General features: G+C 40.5%; 1 protein-coding gene across 8 annotated transcripts in view; it reads right to left on the reverse strand.

Annotated features, from left to right (window-relative positions):
* LOC140104934 (L-selectin-like) overlaps positions 1-18,599 on the reverse strand; it is a 267,146-nt gene that overhangs the window by 146,774 nt on the left and 101,773 nt on the right. For all 8 annotated transcript variants that reach the window (XM_072128728.1, XM_072128724.1, XM_072128723.1 and 5 more), the window contains one exon: positions 7,846-8,232. In XM_072128728.1, coding sequence (XP_071984829.1) covers positions 7,846-8,232 — 387 coding nt within the window. The remainder of the gene's footprint in view (positions 1-7,845; positions 8,233-18,599) is intronic.

Here is an 18,599-nt window from a genome sequence, read left to right on the forward strand (position 1 = left end):
CACCGCTAAACTTATTTAATTTTTTTTGGGGGGGGTTGGGGGCATAACGCTTTTTTTAAACTGTTTAATTTTTACTTTTAATGTCATTTTTTTGGTTTTTTTAATTAAATTTTTTTTTTACAAGGTCGCATGTGTTCCCTGCTAAACTTATATATAGATCACAGATAACAGTGACCTAATGGTAACAGTCTACTGTATCACTGTTATCAGTGATCTGTTTACAGAGTTATGCAGGGAGGATGCATATAGCACCTTTCCTGCAGCCTCTCACTGTATACAGGGGCTGCTCTGGCTACAAGATTGGTCTGTCACATAGACAGCCCAATCTTGTTCATAGCTCTGTGTGCACGGTCGCACACGGCCATGGGGGGGGGGGGGGCGGAGCTACTCACTGCTTCAGCCCGCGGCCGATGTAGAACGTCATGTGACCTGTGCTCCGGTCACATGACTTTCCATCGGAGCCGCAAGATAGCTCGGCAGGAGAGGAGGGATGGCACTATATTGTGGGTTTTGCCGAGTGTTGCGGGCGTGAGCTTTGATCCTGGGCAGCAAGCGCCGGCAGCCAAGCACCCAGCCGGCAGATAACCACCAAGCGTATGCTAGGTAATGTAGGAAGAGATCAAATGCAAATACGTACAATACCCCTATGTTAAAAATACATCAATGGTAAATTAACTGGTAAAGATGGAGGCAGAGTGGAGAGGGAGGGAGGGCGGAGTGGCGGTGAAAGAACCCCACACGTTACATCACATATCCGTTTATCACAGGGGTAATAAAAGCAATAAAGTGCTGCCCCGCTTATGTAGCAGCAAAAAATGATTTGGTAGCAGGTGAGAAAGGAATGCAAGGTAATGCATGCGCAGTGTTGATCAGTAGTGAGCACATGCTACGCCGAAGAGCGCCATAGTGCATGCATCAAAAGAAGTCAGTCCGATACACACAAGAAAACTCCTATGGCGAGATCTAATAGTATGCACTTGCAACCATGGTAATATGCTCATGCGCCCATAATACAATAATGATCCTAATACTTAGGAACCAAGCTTGCAACCCCAACTCGGCTCAAGAATAAAATGGATGTAAGAAGGTAGATAACAGTGACATTAGTGAAATTACATAGTAAATGACTAAAGATGCACAAAATGCCACTAGAAGACCTAATAGCGAAGCTGGTTAAACAATTAATAACATTGAAAATTGTCCATTATACAGTATTAACACATAGGTAATTAAAATAAGAAAATAAATAGTACAAAAATGTATAAGTATAAGGTATAAAGCATTGTGAATGTCACAGAAGTGGGACAGAACAACAATAAGTGAAAAATGGGTGTCAAATCCTGAGAATGTTCATTGAAGTCATGTACTCTTATATAATGTCTACATCTAATTGTAAAAATTGGCCTACTGGAATGCCACCTTGAATATGCTGTGGATGGAAGCATTTATAATGAAGTAGAAGGTGGTAACAACTTTTTCATTTTCCATAAAGATCCTCAGGTCCAGAAACTCTGCTGAAACCTTTGAAAAATGGGAAGTGAGGCAAATGTGCCATAGGTTAGTGTTTAGTTGTTCAATAAACTGTTGACATGCATGGTGGGAAATGGGGCAAATAGTCTTCAGAGAGACTAGTTGTCTGGCACAAGATCACATCCAGGCAGGTTGTCCAAATAAAAGTCCAAAGATTTATTTAACATAGTCCAACTACAAGCTTTCTTCAGCATAAAACAAAAATATAATGTCCTTAGTTTCAGGGCAGCAGTGCAAAAGGAATAGTCCAACAATGGCTCTCACCCAGCTTTTCTGGCTTTTCCTCCCACTGTGTTGCTCAGGAACTGCAATTGGTCTTCCATTTAGAACAGCACCCAGCAACTCTTGCCTCTGTCCATTTGCTCCTCAACAATCTGAAAACCCACACCTGCAGCTAAAGGGTCAGGTATGTAACACAGGTAATGGAGTATGGAGAGGAGCCATCAAGGCAGGAACCCCAACATCTAAACCCTGGATCTAAAGTCCAGTTAAAAAACCATGACCCCTAAAACATTGAGACCAGAAACCTTAAAGGGACATACTGCTCATCTATCACTCTACCAAGTGATGGTTTACAGAATCTAGAGGTCCAGTCCAGAAAAGGAGTATGTCATCGATAAATTGAGGTATAGAAAGTGGCAAGAAAGGACAGGGAGAAAGCACTAATAGTGTGACATCTTAGGGGGTAACAAATGGACATAAAGCTGTAGATTGTGCTCACCGTTTTAGGTTGTGCTGCAGATAGGCACAACACTATTGTAGGCTTTGTGGTGATAATTTTTGTCTGGTGCTGCCTCCAGAGGATAATCTCCTAAATGGAGTTGCCAAACTCTATAGGATGTGGTGAAAGTGGTCTATTGTTGGGGTCCAAAATAATAAACAAACGGTAATAAAGATTTGTAGATATACATACACACATATTGGACCATAATTTCATATAAGAGTACATATAGAGAGACTCAACCAGTGTCCTCATCAGTTTACAGAACGTGACCTGGGAACCCACCTACTGGTGGGTTACTTTAGATGTGTCTGACCTGTATTTAAATATCCCGCAACAAGAGGGCATTTATAGGATTAACCAGCACCTAGAAAGAGGTGGACTAATGCCTAAGAAACAAAGAATTTTTATCCTTGAAGCAAAACGCTTCATACTTAAACATAATGTTTTTAACTTTTAAAACAAAACCTACAGACAGACGAGGAGCACGGCGATAGGTACCAAATTCGCCCCAAGTTTCGCAAATATGTACATAGGCGAATTCGAAACTGAATATATCTCCAATAATCCCAAATGATCCAACAATATCATCTATTACAAGAGGTACCTCGATGATTTGCTGCTGATCTGAAGGGTACAGAGGATGACATTCTGTACTTTGTAACTTCCATCAACCAGAACAACTGGGGTCTGGCCTTCACGCAATCTATCAATCTATCTCCAAAACAGAAATCAAAATTTTTGGATCTGCACCTACAGATAAAAAACAACAAAATATGTTCTGAGACCTTCTTTAAGAAGGTCGACCGTAATAGCTTTCTCCATTTCAAGAGCGCACACCACTACAAGTGGCGTATAAACATTCCCTTCAGTCAATTCAGACGTATCCGTAAGAACTGTTCTAAAACTGAATCTTTTCAAACACAAAGCAAGATTTCAATATACAGATTTCGAGATAAGAAATTTCCTCCAAAAATTATCTCTTCAGCCTACAAAAGGGCCAGACTTCTGTCTCAAAAAGACTGTCTTATTCCAAAAGAAAAGTCATCATCTAATCAGGGACAAAAAACATGTAGACTAAATTTTATCACTACCTATAACGATAACCACCCTCGTTTAGAGGAAATTTTAGAAAGGCATTGGCCTATTTTACTAGGTGACCCCTATCTGAGACCACAACTCCCTAATAAACCATTCATGAGTTACAGGAGATCCCAAACCCTAAAAAATTTACTTGCACCTAGCAGACTTCGTACTGTGGACAAAACACTCGTTACCAATAATTTTCTCCCCAAAACCGTGGGGAGCTATAGACATGGACAATCCAGCTGTAAATGCTGTAATACCATCAGCCATAGAGTGAAACAATTCAAAAGTAATACAACAGGTGAATAATTTGTTATCAAGTCTTTTTTGAATTGCACCTCCACCTTTGTGATCTACTTACTTGAATGCAGTGATCTACTTACTTGGTGCAGATTACAGTATATAGGCCGCACAATCCAACACCAGGATCAACAAACATCAAAGCAACGTAACTAATGGTTTCACAAAACACAGTGTTTCTAGACACAGTCATATCTAGCATCAGGGTGATTTTGCAGGTTTTACAATCACCCCCATTGAACAAATTCCAGTAGGAAATAGCATATAACAAATTGTGTCAAAGGGAGATGTTTTGGATATATAAACTGAACTGCCGGGCTCCCAGTGGGTTAAACGAGACCCTTGAGAATAACTTCCAAATTCAAAAGAGGACCCAAATACCTTGATCATGTGCCATACCCCCGAATTCTTAACACTTCTTTCTAAGTCGTCTTTATGCTATAAATTATGCTACATCAAAAAAAAAAAACACATGGTTCAAATGAAACTAGTACACTGACAAATAAAGAGATAGAGAAAAAAAAAGCCGCAAGCCACTCCCTGTGCTAACAGAATATAAGCTAGGCTTCCCCACCAAACACCGATGCCCAAGGAGGAAGCCACACTTTCCTCGGCATCTGTTAAGTGGCCCACCACAGCACCCATAGTAAATTTGAAGTGCTCCAACTATCAATCCATGTATTTATATTTTTATTTTTAGATCTTTTTTATCTTTGATATCCTATTATGTGTAAGTAACTAACCTTGTCCTTAATTATCATCTCATGTACTCTTATATGAAATTATGGTCCAATATGCGTGTATGTATATCTACAATCTTTATTACCGTTTGTTTATTATTTGTACGATTTAAGAACGTATCTGTACAACCAATACTTACCATGTTTTTTATCTGTTTGTTTTTTACTTACATGTATTTTTTTCATTTACTTATTTATATACTTGTCTTGCCCCATTGGGTTAAAACTCCTCTTTATTCTGTCAGTCTTTTGTTCACTTGAGAAAGGGGTAGAACACCCCTAAACGAGTTGTGTTTTAAAGTCCTTGAATAAAAAATTTTAGTTTGCTCACCTCTGTTTGCGCCATCCTTTTGGACCCCAACAATAGACCACATTGATAATTTGAGGCCAACCAATCACATTTTGTTGGAAAAGTGATGAGAGATAGATGTGCAACTCCTCCCACCAACATAAAAACAGGTTGGCGTAAGAGGGTGCACATCTAGCCCCCATCACAGTTCCAGAAACCTGTCTGAAGTAGGTGTGATCGAAAATGAAATGATTCTGTTTAGGAACAAATAGTAGTAGATCCAACAGGAAAGAGTCATGCATACGGTTGCCCGTAATATTGGTGTTAAGAAAATATATAAAAAATACAAATTATATTCAAATAACATCTGCTAAGTCATTTTAGTGACAACCCCCCATTGTCCAGGAAAACTTTTGATAAATTGCCTCCCCAAAGGAATCCATTATAGCTGTATATAGCTGTATATAATGTCTTATATTGTCTTTCATGCTAACAGCAACTCTCCGACCACATCAGTTAGATGCAGGATGCCTGCCACCCAGCTCACACCGGTGTGCTGTGCTAATTGGTTCCCAGGTCCAATTTTGTATTGTGCCTTCCACCATCAACTCTCAGGCTGATGTAGGATCCAATGAAGGGAGATGAGAGACATGAGTAATTGGCATGCTACATTGGGATCCCAGATTCATGCTTCAATGTGACATCATCTGCCAGGGTGCAGATTCCGCTGCTCACTTCTTACTTGCATTCCACCTGGCCAAAGATTTTTGTTGTATTTAGTATACATATATAGATGTAGATGCTTTTAAAGTTAAACCTTTGCCTTGTTGAAAGAAGGTAAATTGCTCAACTGCCCGACTCCTATAGGCAGGTGTGACTTAAATCAGATATAAAGATTTTATCTAAGGTAATGGCTATTGGTTTGGTCCAATGGTAGGTTCAGGATCAGAATTCATCCCATCTAATTCAACAGTGATTAATTTCAGAAGGCTTTTTCTAAATCTAACAAAGAATCTAGATGAGGCTGCAGATGACTCCTTAGATGCCACTAAAGCCTTTGATAGTGTGGAGTGGGACTATATGTGGGCTGTGCTGGAGAAAGTGGGGTTACAACTTTATGAGATCGGTCTGCTTGCTCCATCGGGCGGCGGTAGCCAGAGTGAGGGCAAACCGAGCCATTTCAGGGCAGTTCTCTTTACAGTGGGGCACACAACAAGAGTGCCCCTTGTCTCTTCTTCTGTTTGTTTAGTTACAGGCAACCGGGTCCAATCAGAAGCCGGCAGCCTCGGGTCATTTGCCGGAACCCGCCACGCAGTGAGGGACACGGCCGCCACGCAGTGAGGGACACGGCCGCCACGCAGTGAGGGACACGGCCGCCACGCAGTGAGGGACACGGCCGCCACGCAGTGAGGGACACGGCCGCCACGCAGTGAGGGACACGGCCGCCACGCAGTGAGGGACACGGCCGCCACGCAGTGAGGGACACGGCCGCCACGCAGTGAGGGACACGGCCGCCACGCAGTGAGGGACACGGCCGCCACGCAGTGAGGGACACGGCCGCCACGCAGTGAGGGACACGGCCGCCACGCAGTGAGGGACACGGCCGCCACTCAGTGAGGGACACGGCCGCCACACAGTGAGGGACACGGCCGCCACACAGTGAGGGACACGGCCGCCACACAGTGAGGAACAGTTCCTTTCTTCCTCCCAGAGTTCTCTGCCCCATGTAACACGTTGTGCTTGCTGCCATTTTGCTAATAAAAAGGGGGGGGGGAAATCACTGTACACTTCGGATTCGTGCAGAATTGAAATTCAGAAATGAATTTATAATCATTAGAATTGATTCGCCTATGTCTAGTGGTGGCAGTGGATTGGCTGGGTGCAGAACGCATGGAGTAAATTTAGCATTTAGACATCATTTTGTGGAAGTGGGTGGAGCTTAAGCGCTAAATTCTGGGACTCCATACAGTAGGCACACCCCGTGCAGGGTTCGTGACAATGTATATGACTAAGTGTATATGAGTTTGTATTTGTGTATATGACTGGGATGGTATGAGCATGTATTGGAGTATATGACTGTGTGTATATGACCATGTATTGGTGGATATGGCAGTGTATATTAGCATGTATTGGTGTATATGACTATGAATGTCACTTTTCACCTCAGGAGCTGAGTGTATGGACGGCTTCACACTGTCACAGTTCAGACCAGTCTTCTGATACGCAACAGAGCTGACACTGTACAGTGTCTGTTCTGCTATTTAGCAGGGAAGCAGGACCCCTATGCATTATATCATCAAAACATATATCATTTATGGTGCTCCAAGTCTCATCCACAGAAGTGGGTACAGTCATTGAAGCAGAACCCTTCCATGGTTCGAACTTGGATAGTGTGAAGGCCCAAGGCTCCTTAGGCTCCTTAAGAGGCACTAGGTCTTATTTTCAGGTGAAGTCTTATATTCCCATGAACAAGAATTCACATTAATATACTGTAGTTATGACATTGCATACATAAGGATAATCATCTGAATAGAGTCTTGAGACTCTATTTCCATGTGCAACAATCTTCGGCATATTAACAATATCAGTATTTATTAACAAAAAGCAACATTAACTTCTTGAACATTCTTATAACCCTCCAAACTCTAAATTTTAAGATGAAGGTCTTGTGGCTTCATTTATATTGGAATCATTAGCTCCACTCTCTCATGTTAAGCAATAGCACTTTCCTTAAATGACCCCTTCTTGTCCAGGTAGCTGCTTGTGTGGCAATTGCAATGCGGTTATCAGTGATTTTATCCCATGAATTCTCCACCCATGTTATTACCCTGCATAATATATAAATGGTCTACTAATGTATGCAATAGTGGAGGCAGTCTCAGTGACTGCCGCAAGGCCTTATTTTAAGGGGAAGCTGGGGTTGTTTGGGGTTTTCTTTATAAACCGATAAAAATCTTTAATTGTCGTAAAATATTTTTAATTCCTTGCCATTATAAGATATGCACTGTACATGAATTTGACATACTGAAACAATAATTATGCCATATTTCTATCAAAGATATTGCTTTTTAAAATTTTAAAACTAATTCAATTATAATATGGTGAAGTTCATATTCATAAGTTGAAAACCATGGCAATATTCTAGTTATTAAATTATTATTAATCAAAGTAACTCCTACCTGTGTAACATAATGCTCTCTTCATCTTGTTGCATCCATCATCATTCCACTTTCCTGAATCTTTGGGACGTTTAATGTATATCTCAACACAATCTTCTTTATGTCTTCTATTATTTGGTTCTCCAGCTCCCCAGTTTTTTGCATCATCTGTAAGAGTCTTGTTAGTTCCAACCCAGGTCCATGTATTGTTGATTTTCCTTATTCCTATCCAATAATAAGTTGGGTTATATGGGACACTTGTTTCCAGGTATTCAATTTCTTTTTTATTTTGAATGGCCACAAGGTCAGTATATTTGCTCTGACAATACATTCGAGCTTGCTCATATGGCATGTTTTCTTCTGAATGGTGATATGTCCAGGAATTAACTGTAGAAAACATCAATGTGCCTGGAAGACATGATTAATAATAACCATAAGATTCAATAACTATGATATAGAAGTATAAAAATTCTCAAACAAAGGACTTCGGCATCATTAGAAACATACTACTGGCACCTGATGCACTGTATTGTGCCTAAAGGGGTTTGCTCTTCCAGCATCATCCAGTATTATCTTTAAAGTGTGCAATTTGCAGTTCCTGTATCATCCATATCATCCAGCAATATCTTAAATGCACATTTTCAGTACGGTGTTAAGTTAAATATCAGTCTCAGACCTATTTGCGTCAATGTTGCCTTACAGAACTAGCCTTTGTAGTATTTGCATCAGCATTACTTTACACTACCAATTTTAGAAATATTTGCATCAGTGTTCCCTCACAATACCAGGCTTAGAAGTATTTAAAGTGTTAACTTACACTACCAGTCTTGGAACTATGAATCCAAAGAGATAGGAAGAGGTTATAAATACAAATACCTCCTGACGAAGCATCAGCGAAACGCGCGTTGGGGTGTAGTTCATTGGTCTCCTGGGATCCCCCATCGAACCTATCACCATGCTTACGGGTAAGGACTAATTGATTTTTTGTACAGTGGAGCCGGAAGGTACCTCCGGTCCCCACTTCACATAGGACTGCATTGAGGATATATTCCTCTGTTTACGTTCTCATTTGCATTATTTATTATATATCACACTTCCTAGTCTGTATTACTACTATTTACTTAACTTTAGCTTCTGGGGTTTCTGTAGGGCGCTTATGTTTTCCGTGGTTGCCCCAATTTCCATCAGGGGCTATTTGTTTACCCCTATTTCTCTCCCTATTATGTGGTATTTTGCATTTTGTGTATTATTATTCTAATAAAATATATTATGAATTTTATTTTTTGATGGCTTTTTTCGGATCTCTTTTGAGTTGTAGATCAGATATTGGTTGAGAGTTGTAGTGATATACTATCAAACTGGGCTCCCCCTTCTTTTTGGTTTTTATAAATACAAATAAATCTGAAAATTGGATGATCCCATTTTGAAAATGGCAAAAATGTTATTCCTAACTACTACATTTCTACTACAATCCTAGATTGTATGAATCTATATCATCGATATAAAATCAATAAAAAGTATATAACTTTCTTTAAATCAGCTAGTGTAGCTCTATGATCTCTACTCCAAACCCTGCAGTTTTCACCACCTTTAAAGGTCCTCATAGCTTAGTGTGCACGTGTGTGACATGATTAAGGGTCAGAGGCAATGGATCTGAAATGCACATGGTTGCTTGTATACACTGCATGTAGATCTCTAGCAATATCTTTGGTTGTGTTACTGCTATAAATAAATGTGTATTTGCTGGCAATATACTAACCCAGAAGAAGCCTATGCACAAAGGCGATAAGCATTGGGACTTCGTTCCCCTCTCCCGCTACATGATTGGTTAGGACAGTGATGGTGAACCTATGGCACGGGTGCCAGAGGTGGCACTCTGAGACCTTTTTGTGGGCACCCAGGCTGTCACTTCAGGACAAAGTTCACCAGACAGGACTTGAATCTTCCTGCAGTCTTAGACAATTGAGATGCAGGTCTCAGCACACTTTTAAGGTAATGTATCCTTGACTGATTGGAACTGCAAGAGGTGTAAGAAGGTGTGAACAGGTCCAGAATATTTTTGGAGGTCCTACTGCTGGCCCGACGATTCTTCCTGTACAGAGAGACCCTGGAGAGAAGCTACAATGATATCTGAATTTACCCTTCTGCTTTCAACTGTATTGGTGTCCTCTGGGGGCCGATACGATTGAATGTCGTGGAACAGCAGAGAGCAATAAGTTACTGTTTAAATTGTTATGTTGGCACTTGATGGTAAATAAGTAGGTTTTGGTTGTAGTTTTGGCACCCGGTCTCTAAAAGGTTCGCCATCACTGGGTTAGGAGGTGTATATATACATCTAGGAACACCACCCTGTATGTTTTTGGTGTATATTAGGTTAACATCCATTATATGCCCATTGTGATTTTTTTTTTTTTACTTTAGGATGATTTTCCTCTTATGCATCTTTCCTCAGTATTATATCATTACATATTTTGGGCTATTCATGTAACTATTGTTCCTCCTTTTTATCTTATTATCTACTAATAATGCTATGTTATCTCTTGTTTGTGCTTTTTAATTGTTTTTATGAATCTGTATATAAAAAATAAAAATATATTTGTACATGCCAAATAAACATCATTTTGTTATCTCTTGTTTGTGCTTTTTAATTGTTTTTATGAATCTGTATATAAAAAATAAAAATATATTTGTACATGCCAAATAAACATCATTTTCTTTTGCTATTATTGTTTTATTGGGATGCTCTGAACAGTTATCTATGCAATACTATTTACTCTATATGGATTGTATAACAGTGGTTCTTTCTGCCGTGTTTCTGAATCTCAATTTTCAATTTCAATAAAGCCATTTCAATTTAAATGTAGAGACCATGGATCAATTTGAAAAAGAGATCATTAGAGGTAAGAAAGAGAAATTCTCCAGAGAAAAAAAAGATTATGATAAAAGGCAGAGTCTATAAATGGAATCACAAAAGAGATGGTTCTGCCATCAAAATCATGCAGGAACTATGGTTGTGGAAACTGCCCAGGGTCGGACTGGCCCACCGGAGGGCCGGTGGATCCTCTGGTGGGCCCCCATACCCATCTGAGGCACCTGCTTGCCGGGTCGGATTGGCCTATAGTGGGCCCCCGTTATGCCCGCTACTACAGGGGCCTCCATCACCACCTGAGGCCCCTGCCAGTGCGTGACAGCACTGGTACTCGATACGGCCATAAGCGGCCACTCGAGTACCGTCTTTAATGTAATGCACACATTGTGTGTGCGACGTGGCCAGGTTTTTTTTTTGCCGGCATGCGTCGCACTGTGACCCCTGATGCGCAGCAGCGTGGGGATGTACTCACGCTGCCGTGCGTCTTGTTGTTCCTGTCGGTCGCGCTGCAGCTGGAAGAAGACGACGTGGGAGCTCTGCTAAAGGTGAGTGAATTTTATTATTTTCAACTATTGCAGAAATATATACATATAATAAAGTGGCCCCTAGAAGATTATATATAAAAATGGTCACTAGAGGACTATAAGTAATAAGGGTGAGAGGTACAGGATAGGAGTAGTAGTAGTGCGCCCATATATACAGGAAAGGAGTAGAAGTACTGAGCTGTACCCATAAATACAGGATAGGAGTAGTAGTAGTGAGCCCATATATACAGGAAAGGAGTAGTAGTACTGTGCTGTGCAAATATATACAGGATAGGAGGAGTAGTACTGAGCTGTACCCATATATACAGGATAGGAATTGTAGTACTGTGCTGTGTCCATATATACAGGGTAGGAGTAGTAGTACTGTGCTGTGTCCATATATACAAGGTAGGAGTAGTAGTACTGTGCTGTGTCCATATATACAGGGTAGGAGTAGTAGTACTGTGATGTGCCAAAGTACACAGGGTAGGAGTAGTAGTACTGTGCTGTGTCCATATATATACAGGGTAGGAGTAAATGCTTGTGCAGCGCTGCGTAATCTGTGTGCGCTATATAAATAAAGAATTATTATTATTATTAGTGTGCCCATATATACAGGATAAGAGGAGTAGTACTGTGATGTGTAGGAGTAGTAGTACTGTGATGTGCCCATATATACAGGATAGGAGAAGTAGTACTGTGCTGTGTCCATATATACAGTATAGGAGTAGTAGTAGTGTGCTGTGCCCATATATACAGGATAGGAGTAGTAGTACTGTGATGTGCCCATATGTACAGGATAGGAGTAGTAGTACTGTGTTGTGTCCATATATACAGGATAGGAGTAGTAGTACTGTGTTGTGTCCATATATACAGGATAGGAGTAGTAGTACTGTGCTGTGTCCATATATGCAGGATAGGAGTAGTAGTACTGTGCTGCGTCCATATATACAGGGTAGGAGTAGTAGTACTGTGCTGTCTCCATATATACAGGGTAGGAGTAGTAGCACTTTGCTGTGCCAATATATACATGGTAGGAGTAGTAGCACTGTGCTGTGCCAATATATACAGGATAGGAGTAGTAGCACCGTGCTGTGCCAATATATACACGATAGGAGGAGTAGCACTGTGTTGTGCCAATATATACAGGATAGGAGTAGTAGCACTGTGCTGTGCCCATAGATACAGGATAGGAGGAGTAGTACTGTACTGTGCCAATATATAGAGGGTAGGAGTAGTAGTACGGAGCTGTACCTATATATACAGAATAGGAGTAGTAGTAGTGTGCCCATATATACAGGAAACGAGTAGTAGTGCTGAGCTGTACCCATATGTACAGAATAGGAGTAGTAGTAGTGTGCTGTGCCCATATATACAGGATAGGAGTAGTAGTACTGTGCTGTGTCCATATATACAGGATAGGAGTAGTAGTACTGTGTTGTGTCCACATATACAGGATAGTAGTAGTAGTAGTACTGTGCTGTGTCCATATATGCAAGATAGGAGTAGTAGTACTGTGCTGTGTCCATATTTACAGGGTGGGAGTAGTAGTACTGTGCTGTGTCCATATATACAGGATAGGAGTAGTAGTAGTGTGCTGTGCCCATATATACAGGATAGGAGTAGTAGTACTGTGCCCATATATACAGGATAGGAGTAGTAGTACTGTGTTGTGTCCACATATACAGGATAGTAGTAGTAGTACTGTGCTGTGTCCATATATGCAGGATAGGAGTAGTAGTACTGTGCTGTGTCCATATTTACAGGGTGGGAGTAGTAGTACAGTGCTGTGCCAATATTTACAGGCTAGGAGTAGTAGTACTGTGCTGTCTCCATATATACATGGTAGGAGTAGTAGCACTGTGCTGTGCAAATATATACAGGGTAGGAGTAGTAGCACTGTGCTGTGCCAATATATACAGGATAGGAGTAGTAGCACTGTGCTGTGCCAATATATACATGATAGGAGGAGTAGAACTGTGCTGTGCCCATATATACAGGGTAGGGGCAGGAGTAGTGTGCCCATATATACATGATAGAAGTAGTAGTACTGTGCTGTGTCCATATATACAGGGTAGGAGTAGTAGTACTGAACTGTACACATATATACAGGATAGGAGTAGTAGTACTGTGCTGTGCCCATATATACACATACCTCCCAACATTTGTGAAAGGGAAAGAGGGAACAAAATGGCGGCACGCGTAGTGATCCCCCATAAGCCACACCCCCAATCATGTACTGGTCACGCCCCAAATTTTTGCCACATTATAATAATAAAAATCATATCAATAATAAAAAAAAAAATCTCCTCTATGGGATTTGAACCTAGAACCTGCAGTGTCCATGTACAATAATGTCCCAGTGCCTCAACCAACTGAGCTATGACCTCTGTGATTATCAAGGTTTAGAATTTTGTTAACTAAAAACTATGACTACTGTTACACTGTGACACAGATTTAATGCCTTGGTATATAGAGAGGGATCTTCTCAGAGATTATTGTAATTATTGAGACTATTATTATTATTATGGAGATGATGATTATTATTAATAATATTGAGATTATTATTATTTTTACTATTATTAATAATAGTCTCCATAATAATAAAAATATTAAAATTTATAATAATAATAATCTCAATAATTACAATAATAATCTCTGAGAAGATCCCTCTCTATATATCAGTGCATTAAGTCTGTGTCACAATGTAACAGTGGCAGATAACACTTCTTAGTTACCAGAAATCCTCTGATATGTTGATATGGGCTTATGGGCTTATAGCTCAGTTAGTTAAGGCTTCTGTCTCTGCTGCAGAGGGTCCCAGGTTCGAATCTCAGCCCAAAACTTTATTTCATTTAATTCAATAAAGAGCTTGTGTCTGGGGAAGCCCTGGAGACCATATATGGAGAGATGGTGATCTGAGCCTGATGACGTGGTCCCTGCTCTCCGCTAACCCGACACTTCTCTGAAAAGGATTCCCTGCCCGATGTCTGTAGAGGCCATTCTGTACTATCAGTTCAGGCTTTCAAAGTATTTACTCTGCGGATGGGACATGCGGGACCTGGGGGAAAAATACGTGACAGTCTCATAGCTGCCCGTGACGCGGGGCAGAGGTAAGAAAAACGTGACTTTCCAAGCAAAATCGGGACTGTTGGGAGCTATGTATACAGGATAGGAGGAGTAGTACTGTGCTGTGCCCATATATACAGGGTAGGAGTAGTAGTACTGTGATGTGTCCATATATACAGGATAGGAGTAGTAGTAGTGTGCTGTACCCATATATACAGGAAAGGAGTAGTAGTACTGAGCTGTACCCATATATACAGGATAAGAGTAGTAGTACTGAGCTGTACACATATATACAGGATAGGAGTAGTAGTGCTGTGCCCATATATACAGGATAGGAGCAGTAGTACTGTGCCCATATATACAGGATAGGAGTAGTAGTACTGTGCTGTGCCCATATATACAGGATAGGAGTAGTAGTACTGTGCTGTGCCCATATATACAGGATAGGAGTAGTAGTACTGTGCTGTCCCAATTTATACTGAATTGGAGTATTTATTAAGACTTTTATATAAAATATTTGATAAGAGGAGCAGTAAATATAAGAATAAGTAGAGCATTATATAAAACATAATAAATACATAGGAGCACTATAAGACTATAGATGAAATGATTAATTGGAAATTATATATTATGTAATTAATTAAAGGGAATGATGTCCAATTTAATTCATTAGGTGTTTCATATGATTTACTCAGGGGTGTGCATGTAATATACTGAGGAGTCGCAATGTACTATTTGATTTATGGAGAGCACTGTATGGTTTTTGTTATGGGGGTATGTTTTGTATGTATATATTTGTGGGGGGCACCATGTGGTCAGTTGTGTTGTGAGTGGTAAATATTATTTAGGAGCACAGAGTAGGGCATTGTTATCCAGGTGACAATATGCTGTAGTGACGATGATATTTTTAGTTGCACAGTGTGGAGATGTGCCACAGAGATGAAGGTATCTGGTGGAACATTCTCCAGTGATAAGAAAAAAAAGGGAGAAGTTGTCCTGTAGTTCAGTACCCAAAGGAGAAGACGTGTGACATGTGAGGTACTGAATCCCACTTCCAAGTCTGTTAACTGTAGTTATTGACTATCTAGACTATTTCTATAATGTCAGTGCATAGTCTTCTGATGTGGTGCAGGGAACATACAGAGAAGTTGAAGGGTTATAGTTAGTTATTCTTATTGGGAAGTCAGCGCTAAGCACAATGCAGAGCTCAAGATGGAAAAATGACAATCTCCGCAGAATTTGAGGGGACCACGACATCGGGACTGGTTGCCATCCTACAAAAGGGATAGACCTGTATGTGATTGAGGTAGAAATGAAGATTCTCCAACGTGGACTTTCTTTCTCATACATACCCTTAATACATTTGAAGTGATTCAGGATGTTTATATGTTTTGCAGGCAAATAGTATTTTAACTTCTATACCATCAACCAACTCTAATTGATGTTTTACGGCAGACAGGCCATGAGAGATCTACTGAAACTTCTAGATGACAATAAATGCCTCCTGTAGTATTTTAACAAAGAAATCAATCAAGTTTCTCACGGTTGATAAACCCAACATTCAACCGTCTACACAAGTGTTTAAATAATCCAACAGGTAGGCCAATAGTGTCGGGGATAGGGGGCTTAAAATGAGAAATTACATTTACTTCTTTCTTGTAGGGGCTAGTTCGTAAATTGCCATTCTATGTACAAGGTTCTACACATTTGATTCAACAATTGGATGACTGGATCTCACCAGCCTATGCCCTGCTTGTCACGTTAGAGGAGGAATCCCTATACACTATAATTGAACATCAGGTAGGTATAGAAGCGGTGACTCACTTTCTTGATAAGGAGACCTCCATGGATCGCTGTCACAACTAATTTATTCTGGATTCTGGTACTCCATCAAAATTAATGTGTCTTTGATATAACCTACTATAAACAGATATCAGGAATGGCCATGGGTGCATGCTTGCTTATTTTTAGGTTGGTGGAAGTTGCTGGTGGTATACCCATTGGCCTTTTTCAAGTCATGTGTAGCGGGCTGGTTTATTTACATAGACAATCTTAATAATTTGGAAGGGGACACTAAATCAACGCCAGGAATTCATTGAACATCTAAACAGTAATCCATGGCACATACATTTGACCTCACATATATTGAATACTAATGTTTTTGAACCTCAAGATCAGTTTGGAGGGTTCTGATATCATCACTGATCTTCACAGGAAAAAGACTGCTACCAAAAGCCTACTATCGTTCAACAGCTTCCACCTGAGACATCTAAGAGAGGGCATTCCAGTGGGACAATTACTTCGGGTAAGACGCAAGTGTAGTAGAATCAAGGACTTTAACATCCATGCAAAGGAACTTTCTTAAAGATTTCAGGCAAGGGGTTACCCGAAGAGGGTTATATCATAGGTCTTTACTAGGGCAAAAGTGATGATAGTAAACCTGGGATGTGGTGTTAACCGCAAAGTTCTTGCGTGTTAAAACACTGGGGGGACAAGCACAAAAGAAGGGCGCTACCCTAGTGTGATATCTTACGATGACAATATAAACATGCAATGGTAAAATACTGACTCTCACCTGGTTTCAGATGTGAGCCTTAAGTATTGAAGGTGATAATGGCAGCCTGTCCAGCCTTTAGACTCGTGTCGAGTGTACCCAGGGAGCCACTTCGTTGAGTGAATAAAGAATACGGTATCCCGTGGAGTGAGTGATGGGCGGACAGGCGCTCGTTCGGTGAAAGATACCGGACAATTTGGTTTTAATTGAAGAGCTTTATTCTTGCGACGCGTTTCAGCCCCTGATGAAAGCCCCTGTACGGGGCTGAAACGCGTCGCAAGAATAAAGCTCTTCAATTGGAACCAGATTGTCCGGTATCTTTCACCGAACGAGCGCCTGTCCGCCCACTCACTCCACGGGATACCGTATTCTAGGGCAAAAGTGATCGACGATTACTCCTCTCCTCAAAATCATTGACCAATGAAAGCAAGCCTTGTCTTATTACCACCTTTAACAACCAATGGTCAAATATACACCATATCTTGGAAGAAGTGGATCTTTCAGTTGGACTCAAAGGTTCCCATTTGTCGTAACGAAGATCTTCTTTTCACAGGGTTTTATAAGGGTTTGTTTTTCACACATGGACCCTCCTTATTTTGATTACTTGATAATTTACTCTATTTTGTGCAATGGTGGCTCTTCATCCCGATTCGCCAAATTTTTCAAAAAACTTTGCTTCAACCCGAATCAAATCATAAATCGAATTGAATCATGACATTAAAAACAGGTGTGTCATGGCTGCAGAGAGCCTGTAGGGTGTTGTAGAACGTTGTGCCATGCTTAACACCTTGCCGACCGAGGACGAACTATATCGTCCTCGCGCAGCAAGGGGTGTATGAAGAGAGCTCACGAGCTGAGCTCTCTCCATACACAGCGGGTAACGGCTGTATAAAACACCCGCCTGTCACTGCCGCGGTCGAACCCAATTGCGGCACATAAAATACCATTATATGGGCACCGCCATCTTGGATGGACGATCGCCGTCCCCTGGAATGTCATCGGAGGGCGGCGATCGGTTGCTATGGCAGCCTAGACTCTCATTAAGACTCATAGGCTTGCCATGTGCAATGATTTATAATAGCCAGAGGGCAGGCTATTAAAAATCATTGTAAAATTGCTATATATTGCAAAACAGTAGTATTGCCGTATATAGTATTAGCAATCGGACCCTGCAGGGTTAAATTACCCTGGAGGATCTTAGAAAATGGTAAAAAAAAAAAAAAAAAATTTTTAAAAAAATGTGAAAAAATAGTAAAAAAAGTAAAAGTTTAAATCACCCCCCTTTCCCTAGAACTGATATAAATATAAATAAACAGTAAAAATCAAACACTTTAGGTATCATCGGGTCCCAAAATGTCTATCAAAATATATTAGCAAATTTTTCCAGGCTTAACCCCTTAACAGAAGTAACACTTTTTTGCCATTTTGAAAAATATAAAAAATTCTATAAAAAGTGATCCAAAGCCCATACAGTCCTCAAAACGATAGCATTAAAAACGTCATCAAAATTCACAAAAAATGACACCACCAACAGCTCCGTGCACTAAAGTTTGAAAAAGTTATCAGTGCCAGAACATGGCAAAATGAAGAATTTTTTTTTGTACAGAAGGTTTTAATTTTTTAAATGTATGAAAACATTATAAAACATGTACAAATTTGGTATCCTCGTGATCGTACCGAACCAAAGAATAAAATAGACATGTGATTTGGGGCACTCAGTGAAAGCTGTAAAATCCAGGCCCACAAGAAAACGGCGCAA

This window comes from Engystomops pustulosus, chromosome 10, assembly GCF_040894005.1.
Source record: "Engystomops pustulosus chromosome 10, aEngPut4.maternal, whole genome shotgun sequence".
Classification (NCBI taxonomy): domain Eukaryota; kingdom Metazoa; phylum Chordata; class Amphibia; order Anura; family Leptodactylidae; genus Engystomops; species Engystomops pustulosus.